At 35.4% G+C, this 12,405-nt stretch overlaps 1 protein-coding gene across 2 annotated transcripts in view; it reads right to left on the bottom strand.

Annotated features, from left to right (window-relative positions):
- Positions 1 to 12,405, bottom strand: part of PPP3R1 (protein phosphatase 3 regulatory subunit B, alpha) — a 61,648-nt gene that overhangs the window by 13,101 nt on the left and 36,142 nt on the right. For both annotated transcript variants that reach the window (NM_174583.2, XM_059891024.1), the window contains exon 2: positions 10,928 to 10,967. In NM_174583.2, the coding sequence (NP_777008.1) occupies positions 10,928 to 10,967 (40 nt within the window). The remainder of the gene's footprint in view (positions 1 to 10,927; positions 10,968 to 12,405) is intronic.

The following is a 12,405-nucleotide window of genomic DNA, read 5'->3' on the forward strand; positions in this document are numbered from 1 at the left end:
TGGTTTAAATTTATGACCAAATGTTTTCTGTATATAAGTTAAGGGTAAACTTGCATTCCAGCTATTTGTTTAAAAGGCTCCCCTTACAATGATATCTTCAATGTTTTTGTCAAAAACCAATTAACTATACAAATCAACAAATTGTACCTTAAATTCACAAAATGTTACATGGAAAATATCCAATTAAAAAATGTTTTAAAAAATCAAGTGAATAAAAACATACAGGGGTTTATACCCTCTAGATTTGCTTATCTATCTTATGTCAACACCATAGTTTTATGTTTCATAGTAAGTCTCTAAATCAGGGGACACTGTCCTCACACTTTCTTTGTCCCTTTCCAAAACTGTGCTGGCTCTTCTAAGACCTGTGATTTTTCTATATAGAATTAATAATTATTTGGTAGTTTTTATTAAAACCCTGCTGAAAATTTGATTGAGATTGTCTTAACTCTACAGATCAATCTGAGTCAAACCAATACCTTGAGAGTATCAAAGTCTTCCAATATAGGAATATGGTACCTCCTTCCATTTATTTAGGTCTTTGTAAGTTTCCTCTCAGTGATGTTTCATAGTTCAATGTACAGATCTTAACATCTAGTTGATTAAATTTACACTTGCATATCCCAATGTTTTTATTCTACTATAAATAGTATTCTTATCAATTTCATTTTTTTCAATTGCTCACTGCTATTATATAGAAATTCCACTGGTTTTTGTATACTGTCCTTGTAGCCTACAATCTTGCTAAACTCACTTCTTATTTCTGGTAACAGGATTTACTACAAACACAACCATGTCATCCTAGAATAAAGACAATTTTACTCCTGCCTTTTCAATCTGAATACATTTTATTTCGGGTTTCCCTTGTGGCTCTGCTGGTAAAGAATCTGCCTGCAATGCATAAGACCGAGGCTTGATCCTTGGGTTGGGAAGATCCCCTGGAGAAAGGAAAGGCTAGCCACTACAGCATTCTGGCCTGGAGAATTCTATGCACTGTATAGCCCATAGGGTCATAAAGAGTCCAAAATGACTGAGCGACTTTCACTTACATATTTTATTTCTTCTTCTGGACTTAATGTACTGGCTAGAACTTCTAGTACAAGGTTGTCTACAATTAGAGTGAAAATCTGCTTTTTTCCCCCAATCTTACATGGAAAGCATTCAATCTTTTATCATTAAATAAGTATGACGTTAGCTGTAGGTTTTTTTTTGTAGGTGCCCTTTATCAGGTTGAGAAAATTCCTTTCTGTTCTTAATTTACCAAAAGTATTTACCATTAATGGGTACTGAACTCTTCAAACAAATACTCTGCTACACCTACTGAGATTTTTTTCCTCTTATTATGTCAATATAGTGAATCACATTGATTGTCTTTTTTTAAGTTAAAATCATACTCCTGGGATAAACTCCACTTGATCATGCTTTACTGTCCTTTTTACACATTTATGTGACTTAAAAATGTTTAAGGATTTTTGCATCTATGTTCATGGTGAATACAGGTCTATAGTTTTCTATAGCATCTTTGGTATTCAGTTCAGTTCAGTTCAGTTGCTCAGTGGTGTCCGACTCTTTGTGACCCCTTGAACTGCAGCACGCCAGGCCTCCCTGTCCATCACCAACTCCCAGAGTTTACCCAAACTCATGTCCATTGAGTCGGTGATGCCATCTAAGCATCTCAACTTCTGTCATCCTCTTCTTCTCTTGCCTTCAATCTTTCCCAACATCAGGGTCTTTTTTCAAATGAGGCAGCTCTTCGCATCAGGTGGCCAACGTACTGGAGTTTCAGCTTTAGCATCAGTCCTTCCAATGAACACCCAGGACTGATCTCCTTTAGGATGGACTGGTTGGATCCCCTTGCAGTCCAAGGGACTCTCAAGAGTCTTCTCCAACACCACAGTTCAAAGCCATCAATTCTTTGGCGCTCAGCTTTCTTTATAGTCCAACTCTCACATCCATACATGACCAATGGAAAAACCATATCCTTGAACAGACAGACCTTTGTTGGCAAAGTAATGTCTCTGCTTTTGAATATGCTATCTAGGTTGGTCATAACTTTCCTTCCAAGGAGTAAAGCGTCTTTTAATTTCATGGCTACAATCACCATCTGAAGTGATTCTGGAGCCCCCAAAAATAAAGTCAGTCACTGTTTCCACTGTTTTCCCATCTATCTGCCATGAAGTGATGGGACTGGATGCCATGATCTTAGTTTTCTGAATGTTGAACTTTAAGCCAACTTTTTCACTCTCCACTTTCACTTTCATCAAGAGGCTCTTCAGTTCTTCACTTGCTGCCATAAGGGTGGTGTCATCTGCCTATCTGAGGTTACTGATATTTCTCCTGGCAATCTTGATTCCAGCTTGTGCTTCATCTTTGGTATTGCTATTGGTGTAATGCTAGCTTCTATTTTCTGAAGGATTCTAGATTATGACTTTCGCTCCCCCCTTCCCCGCCCATTAAATGTTTGCTAGAATTTACCAGTAAAGCCATCTTGGCCCTGGAGATTTCCTTGTGAGAAAAAATTCAATTTCATTAATAGATATAATGCTATTAAGATTTTCTATTCCCTTTTGGGTCAGTTTTAGGAACAGGTGTATCTTCAAGATATCACAGATTTGGTTCTAGACTATTGCAAAAAGAGCAAGTCACATGATTTTTTGGTTTTGCAATGCATATATAAAAGTTATCAATATGTTTACTCTATTCTGTATTCTATTAAGTATGCAATAGCATTATGTAAAAAAAAACCCTACAAATAGTTTATTGCTAAGAAGTGCTATTATCTGAGCCTTTGGCAGGTCATAACAGAAACATCAAAGATCACTGATCACAATCCCCATAACAAATATAACAATAATAATGAAAACGTATACAATATTGCAAGCATGCTAAAGTGAAATACAGTAAAAAGAGGTCTGCCTGTATTTGTTTTTCAAGGAATTTGTCTTTTTCATCCAAGGTGTAGAACTTACTGGAATAAGACTGTTTATAAAGTTGCCTTGTTATTCTCTTAACATGTATAGGGACTGTAAGTGACTTCGGCCTTTTCATTACTAATACTGGAAACTGTTTCCTTTCTTTCTTCTAGAACGCTCCTTCAAAATGTGAACACTATGTAACACTAACTTCTACTTTACATAACGACACAGTCAAAAATGATCCACCACATCAAAATTCACAAGGCAAATGAATACTATCCAAAGATGTCACAAAAGAAGCTACACACTTAATCCAAAAAAACATTCTTAGAATTTTCAGAGCTTACTGAGTTTCAGAAGAAAATCTGTCATAGAAAAGCCATGTAATGCAAAAAGCTGGAAGAAACCTTGGAAATGAAAAACTCCAGATGAGAAAAAAAGACCCAGAGAGTTAAGTAAAACTGCTTAATCTGAAAAGCTTGATGGTAAAAGCTGGATAAAGGGATTTCTTGAAATACTTTATAATTTCTTTTCCTTGTTAGTTCCACCAGAAGAGTTAACATGGAATATTGGGCTAAGAGATACTAAATATTGCTGTTCCTCAACTCAACCTGTCAAACTCTTGGGCCAAGTGTGGAGAAAAGGGAATAATGACAGTATTTCCACACTGCAGGTAGATAAAAACCAAAAAACATATTTCTAAGATGTTCTCCAACTGGTTTTCCTGCTGAAGGTGTTTGTATTGCTATTGTTTTTCCTCCTTTTGTTTATTTACACTGTGGTTCAAATAAAAATATGCAGTAAGTTAATGAAAAAGCATATATTATAAGGTCAGATAACACATCTTCAAGTTTTCTAAGTTATCAATAACTTGGCTTATAAGTCATACTCTTAGGAGGGAGGTTCAAGAGGGAAGAAGACATACATATACCTATGGCTGTTTCATGTTGATGTATGGCAGAAACCAACACAACACTATAAGGTAATTATCCTCCAATTAAAAATAATTAATTTTTTAAAAGTCATATTCTTTTTTCTTTTAACCTAAGTATACTGTGTATGTCAGTAACATACCTTATTCAAAAGATGTGGCTCTCAATGATTTCCATTGTTTTGTAAATCAAATCCAACCCTAATTCATTACACCACATTCTCCAAGCTTTCCTTTTATCTATTTCTATGATATGTTGTGCTTGAATATGCTAGCTGTCCTTTTCTTTAGCACTGTATCACTCCCCACCACCAACTCCCGCCAAAATACAGTATTTTCACAAAATCAAGCATATTCAAAAGTCTTCTTTTACTTTCAGGACCAATCAGTCAAAAGACTTATTTGTGGCTGCTCCAGAGCTCAATCTGGTTTATTACCAAAAATGTAATACTGCATACTGCAACCACAGTCTCTGCTTTTTTTTTTTTCTTATTGACTTGCTTTTTATGTTAACACTAAGAAATTCCAGCATACAATTTATGTAATGGCTTTTACTTTTTTCTTGATGATGTCTTCCACAGACAGTTCTGGCTTCTTGCTCTAATTTGAACCACCTGCTTTCCAGGCCCCCTGGCAGAGCTGTTATCCTGGGATTTTCACTGGTGTCTTAGAGATTTAGTTTCTTGGATCTTGTTTCTTCCTTTTTTCTCTAACTTCTATTTCACTTTTCTGGGTGCATATTTAAGAACTCATGAAAGGTAAATTTTGCCAAGTCCTTAAATTTCTGGAAATGTCTTTAATTTGATCTCTCACCTGAGTAATCATTTGATTGATATCAAATTCTGGATTTAGGAACTCAGAACTTTGAATTAACTGCCCTATTGTTTTCTAATACCTATTGCTGCTGCTAAGAATTCCAATGCCAGCAGACTCTCATTTTTTTGAGGCCAAACTTTTCCCTGTCGAGCAGCTTCTAGGGTTTCTTTTTTGCTTTTGGACTTCTAAAATTACAAAAGAGGTTAACACCAAATATAGACCTCTTTTAATCTAAACTTCCCAACTATGAGAATGCTTTTCCAATCAGAAGATATGATTTTCCAGATGAAGAAAATTTTCTCCTACTAATGCACTGGTTATTTTTGCTTCTGTTTTATCTACTACATCTTTTGAGATGTCTTTTAGGCAGATGCTATTACATTCTGTATTGTTCCCCAAGTTCCTTGCATATTTTTCCATATCTTTTGCTCTAATATTCTGAGAAAGATCCAAGAATTTACAGTTTTGCTAAATGCCTAGATAGGTTTTCTCACCAGCTGATGCAACTGTCTTCTACATACCAGCTACAAAATGATTCAAATTTGTGGTAGACTCTCAAATTACTACATGCCATCGACTTTCCCTGCAAAAACTAAAAATGTGCAAGTGCTACCACGATGCCAAAATCTGACAGTACAGATAAAGAAGACAGAGGTAGCACTTCATTCTTCTTAAGACTATTCACATAAAAATCCGAAATATTTAGAATATAGCAGATCATCCAGGGATTTTCTTTTTTTTTAAGGTACTGTAACTACAAAACAAGGTAGCAAATTCAAGCCTAGGTGTTCAAAATTCGTGCACTATACTTTATTACTCAGCAATAAAACTTTACTGAAAGAAAGAGAATGTAAGCAATTCTCAGTGGACTAAGTGAAATATAGTAGAATTCAGGATCGCTAAGCAACTGATAATCATGGTTGATGGAGTCTTGATGAATGATTTGGGAGTAAACCAGATATTACTCTTTAGAATACACAACACTAAATAAAATAAGAAAAAAAAAAACAAAAAAATAAAAAAAAAACAAAAAAAACAATAAAAATAAAAAGAAAAAAAAAGAAGATATAGAATACACAACACTGAAAAATTATAGTGAGTTAGACTAGTCCATATAAGAAAGGAAACATAAAGGAATGCAGAAGTGAAAGAGGAAATCAAATTAACTTTAGATTAACTTTTTCTGTGAAAAAGTTTTGTTTTCAAAACAAAAAAACATCCAAGTCTAAGTAAAGAATATGAACATGTAAACCTCCCTGAGACAATCTGACTGTGAGCAGAAATATTCAAACCAGAAACAAAACCACTTAAATATGAGACTGTTGACTTAAAACGAGAGCAGTGTCCTAGTGGCTAAAGGTGTCTTCAAGGTTTCTACAGATAGTTCATTATGCAAAGGGAAATGTTCCTTCAGAGCCTGCCAAGCTCCTCTTGGGTCACCGTCTAACAAAAGAAAACTGAGAAATCTCTTCAGATAAAAGACTTTTTTAGTCTTTCAACTGCATTCAATCTACAAAACAGGCCTTACATTTACCAATTTTATTAAAATTATTCAGAGTTATACTCGTTTTATCAACAGTAAAAAAAATTAGTTGAATCTGACTTTCCACTCACTTCCACCTGTGCTCCAATCTAGCCCTCTGCTAAACTATCTAATCTAGTATCTTGTACTCAGCCATTTTTCCAAGTTATCATGCCAAGTTACAACCACAGTCTTTGACCAAATCACCCCAATAGAGTATACATTTCCTTCTCCAGACAGGTTAGCCAACAGAAAGAACAAAGTCACAATGGCCAAGAATAATTTAATTCAACAAAAATCAAATACTGAATTAAGAGACATTAAGAGACACACAAAATCAGAATACCTAAATATATCTTAGACAAGTCCGATTTTTCCATAAAATCATTCATGTAGACAAACAACATTAATCTGATAAGAGTTACTATAAGAGAGGCTGTACAGTATTGATTAAAGATACAACTCTGGAACATGACTGCTTGATATAAATCACAGCTTTGTTACTTTACCTGCTGCTGCGTGATCTTAGGTCAATTACTGATGTCTCTGTTTTTTCATCTATACAATGAGAAAAGTAACAACACTTCTTTCATGAGACTATTGTGAAGGTTACAAAATAAATCTATGTGATGTGCTTAGATCAGTGCCTGGTATGTGTTAAATGCCATGTAAATATTCGTCATTATTTATGAAAACAAATGGAGTGACTGGTAACTACTGGGTTTTTCGAAAGATACAGTCTTTAAAATTATCCAACTAGCTGTCTATACAACCCAGCACTGAGCTCCTACTAGCTTATTCAGTCAACAGATACTTATTCAGCATCTGCTCTTTGCCAGGCATCACACTTCCGTTTCTATTGTTAACACCTCAATTCTTTCAGTGGTGAAAATGAGCTTAACCACCTCTTATTATTATTAAAGCTAGTTGTGTTGCAGGCCATACTCATCTATACTTAAATAATAATTTCTCCTTGATATTACTCAGTTATTTTCCACTTTTTTTCACTTATTAAAAAAATACATATAAAGGGAACTTTAGACAAATATAAAGATTGAGAGACTCATAATGAATCCCACATACCCATCACCCAGTTTCAATCATTAACACATTAAAAATCTTACTTATAATCCACTTCAAGTATTTTAGAGCAAATCCCAGACACAGTAGTACCATGTCCATGTCTGTTCAGTATTTACCATCTATCTCTGAAATATTCTTCTAACTAAAACAGTAATTATTACTAATTACTTCCCTGACAGTAAATAATCAGTGTTCAAATTTCCCCAAATACCACAAATGATTTTACAGGTTTTTTTTACTCCATCGGATTTAGCAATGGGGCACTGTGTCAATAAAATGAAGCTGACCTTAATAGTAACAGTTTCAATAAAAGTAGGAGATGAAAGCCAGATCTGAGCAGGCAAAGGAATTAACAGAAATAAGGAAATGGATATCACTGTATATACTCTTGCAAAGCTCAAATATGACAGAGAAGGGAGAAAAACTGGGAGATACATGCAGGAACAGGATCAAAGGGGAGCTGACTATGTAAACTGATGAAAAATGAAGCTGCAGACATAGGTAAAAATGGAAAGAAAACTAAAAAAATAAGGCCCGAGAGGTGAGGGGAATGAGACCAAAAGCACAAGTGCAGAGGCTGGCCTTGAATGAGGGAGATAACCCAAACTTTGACACTGAAAGCCAAGAGCTACTAAGTCTGACTAAGAGAATGGGAAAGTTTCTGTGTGTGGCAGGCAGCAGGTGATGGAGTGAGGAGGTAATGAGGTTAACACTTCGAAATGGCCTCAAGTTTTCTTAAGCATTTCTTAACGCATTAGCATTAAGTCACTGATTAAAAGTAGGGTGCTAGAAAGAATAATGCATGGGGTTAGATAAAATGTCAAAGATCTGGACGGAATTTACAGACTGAAAGAGGCAAATGACCAGACAGATATAAGAATTAATCAGCATTCAAATCTTATGCATATTTCAAAAAACAATTTCAAACATTACCCTTTCCATGAAGCTTTTCTTAATTTTCTTAATCAATGGTAATTTCCCCTCTTGGAGCCTTTGCTTTTATTGCTCATAATGGTTTATTTCCACTGGGGGAAAAAATGCATTTCTCTTTCTCCTAGTTGCTAGACTGTAAGCACTCTGTGGGTACTTATCTTGTGTCACACACAAGATTATAAACAGTACTTTACAGTATATAATTTAGAATCTTACTACCTTTTGCAGTACAATTTAAATACTAAAAGAGCAAAAGAGACAGTAACTACTGATGACGTGAGAGGACTACAGAAGGTCTCCCAGAGAACACAGACCTGAGCTAGGTCTTAAAAGGAAAAAAAAGGCACAAGCTGAACAGGGAAGAGTGTAAAGTCAAGTGTCTCAAGGATTGGTGTTAACACTATACATGGTAAGAGCTGTTTACAAATAACACTAAGCTCTCTCATTAATAAAGTTTTGAAAATGAGCAAAAAAAGACTTACTACAGTGTGTGGGTGGGGGAAAAGTTGTGGTTTTAATGTGGATAAATTCAAATTCATCCAAATCATGTATAAAATATATTATATTCTAGTGAACCAACTAGGAAGTTCGAGGAAGACTACATTTTTACTGGATGACAGAAGAATTCAGACAGACTCATCTAGTTGAACAATCACTGACAAGTACAGATCTTTAGTGACAAGGTTCAAGCCTCCTCAGAGCACAGATGAAGTCAGAAGAAAGAAGACTTAGTTCTGAGGATAAAACTGAAAGAAACAACTTTAACAGTGTATGAAATCTATTTCAAATACTATTTTAAAAAAAACTTGGCTTTCAACATCTTGGATACACTGAAGGGAACACCATCTTGCGTTTTGCCCTGGTACGTTTTTCTCCGCAATCAGGTAAATGACCCTCAGTCCCAGATTTACAGAGAGAGCAGAAGGTTAGAACCCGGGATGTCCTGTCCCCTTAGGACAACCTCTGCTCCCTGATCAAGAAACAAAAACTAACCTCCCTCATACCTTTCAGAGTCGTACTCCCCACAGCCACCCCCAACTCTATTTGCAGCCTGAATCCTAATTAATTACAGGCTTCTATAACCCATTCTTAGCCCACTAGCAACAGGAGGAATGACTACACCATAGGCTCAAGCTGAACAGGAAGTAGCAAGGTACAATTTTGAGCAGATTTCTAAAGAAACTATATAACTGACATATTAACTATGGCATGGACAAGAATTATAGATCGAGGTAACACTTGGAGCACTAGTCTGTTAGGTTACTCTACCTTGACCACATTTCACAGGTCAGACAAAAATAGCCATAGACAATACGTGAACGAATGGGCATGGCAGTGTTCCAATAAAACTTTATCAACAGAACTGTTGGTAAGTGTAGTTTACCAACCTCCGGTCTAGACAGTCATGATTAGTTGTGGTTTTGGTCTATTCTAACAATACACTGGATACAACATTTTACCTTCATGTTTAAGAGAGAAATATACAGCTATGTATGATCAAAGTTATGTAAGAACTTCATAAGGGAAAGCTGGGGAGCAAACAGTGAAATAAAATGTAAATAGCAGTAGAGATGGCCAAATTATGGGTAATTGGTCAGAGTGTCACCACAAAAAATTTTTTTTAATTGTAGAAGTTACAAAATAGAAAATAAAATGGAGTACAATGTATTAATAAACAAGTAATTTAAGCTTATGGTAACTGCTATAAAGAAAATAAACAGGGTACTATCCTTGTTAGAGAGACTGAAGAGAGTAGAAAAAGAGAAAATATCTCCAAAGAGGGGACATTTATGCTGAGATCTGAAAGACAATGAAGTCAGTCAAGAAAAGAGGTGATGTAAGAGCATTTAACCAGAAAGCAAAAGAAAGCAAAGGTGCTGATGATAAGGAAAAGTGAAAAGAAGTGTCAGTCGCTCAGTCGTGTCCAAGTCTTTGCAACCCCATGGACTGACAACTGTTCTGAGAAAAGAAAGGAGACTGAAGAAATGATGAACAATGGAAAAATAGTTTTAATAAGACAAACCTCATTGCAAAGTAAGTTGTCTCCAAACAAGGCATGACCAACTTCATCACACAGGGATGGCAGAAAAGGCAAGGAAGGTTCAGAAGAGTTTGGGAATTCTGGAACCTCAGGATTGTATCTAAATTTACCAAGGGTCCCCCATTCCAATTCCCATGATCTCCCTTCTTCCCTAATCATCGTACTTCCACGCAAGAGACCTTGTGATTTTTATTTAAGCTCCCTGGTCCTCTGATCCTTGAATCAAGAATTTGTAAGACCACCATGTTCTTTATATTCTCCAGTATAGTCAGAAATAACCAGCCCACTCACACTTCTCCTCATTCTCCCCAGAAAGGTCTTATGCAATAGCTGCTTAGTCTACCAGAGTTGTGCCTCCAATAAGCATTGATTTTACATAGCCACAGGCTAAATTGTTTACTTGAAGCTTTTTTAATCTGAAAACTTCTATTGGGTTAAGCCACTGAAATTTGAGGGTCAATTTGTAATTACAACACAGTGCAGACACTAATAGTAAAGAGATCTATAAAAAAAATATCTTTCACTATTCTGGTAACCCAGAAAGACTCTAAGTCAAATTCATTAACCATTTAAAATGGCTAAGAACCAACTTTGCCATACAAATACACAGAGGTTTACGATTTATATACGTACATATACAAAGATGTGAAAATAAAAGAAATTCTTGATAAGAATATTTCACTTACAGTGTGAGCACATTTCCAAAGGATAACTTGCCTCATTTCCCTGGAGAAAAGAAATAATAATAGTTAGTCACAAAATTGGCACAAATGTATTTAGAAGATTGAACTTGAGTATTTTGAGTCATGAAACATTGAGCAATAGCCATAAACAAATGTGGCTAGACTATAAATATTTTTTTTATTTTAAAAAATTATACAATATGATGAAAGGGCTCTTGCATCAAACAGGCCTGAGCTGTAGCTCTGTCACTTAAGACATAAAAACATTTGATTAAAATTTATTTTACATATTTTTAACACCCTAAACATACTGTATATCAAATTTTTACAGACTGTCAATGCTCTAACTTGTCTTGCTGGATGAACTCATTTTTGAGTAGAGTTCAGAATAAAGCTTCTTCTGCCATCTCTCTTTAACTGAAGAGTTTACTGAGACTTCAAAGTTGCTAAGAAAAATCTGTTACCTTTTATACCTGCATTGAAACTGAATTTTCTATATGCTATGCAACTAAAATAGGAAAAATAATAGGAAGGTAGGTCCAGTGTAAGACAGCCAGCCACTTGAGCTCCAGTTTTTTTTTTTTCAGGAGAAGTCTTATCTCATGGATAAACTCTAAGTTAATACAATTTACCTGGATTCCTAACTTAAAATTTTATTTAAGGAAAAAAGTGCTGAAGAAAAACTACAGACCTGATCCAAGGCCTACATTTAACAATTCTTGATGACTTGGTACACAGAGGTCAAGTAAGTTGGTGAAAATCAGGCCATTTGATTAATAATAGAACCAGGTACGTGTGTGCACGAGTGCTAAGTTGCTTCAGTCATGTCCAACTCTTTGTGACCCTGTGGACTGTAGCCCTCCTGGGTCCTCTTGTCCATGGGATTCCCCAGGCAAGAACACTGGAGTGGGTTGCCATTTGCTACTCCAGGGGATCTTCCTGACCCAGGTATCGAACCCACATCTCTTATGCCCCCTGCACTGGCAGGGTTCTTTATCACTAGCGCCACATTCAGAGTAGCTCTGAATCTAAAACGGTAAAAATTCCAAGTGTAACAGGCTCACATGAAGTAAAAATGATTAAGAAAATTTTTGAAAAAGTCAACAGAACTTAAAAGTAACACAAATTGAATTTTTAAAGTTCAGCAATAAAACTAAGTATACCTTGCATCCTATATTCCAGCTATCTAATTGTGACCCTGTCTAGCAGGCAGTGTACAACAGGATTAACACTTAAATATTTGAATATACCAAAGTATTCCAAGAAGTTACTGAATACAGTCTGAAATGAGAAATATCATTTTAATCTTGCAAACTAGCTTTTAAACTCTTCAAAGTATTCTGAGTAAACGTAAGGTCTGAAAGTATTCTGAGTAAACATAAGGTCTAAGCAAAGTTTATCAGTAAATTAGCATCTGTAATTCTTATCTTGCCAACAATCTTTTCCTTGAAAATTATAGAAGCTTATTTAACTGGTTAGTC

The sequence above is a fragment of the Bos taurus genome, chromosome 11 (assembly GCF_002263795.3).
Source record: "Bos taurus isolate L1 Dominette 01449 registration number 42190680 breed Hereford chromosome 11, ARS-UCD2.0, whole genome shotgun sequence".
Taxonomy (NCBI): Eukaryota; Metazoa; Chordata; class Mammalia; order Artiodactyla; family Bovidae; genus Bos; species Bos taurus.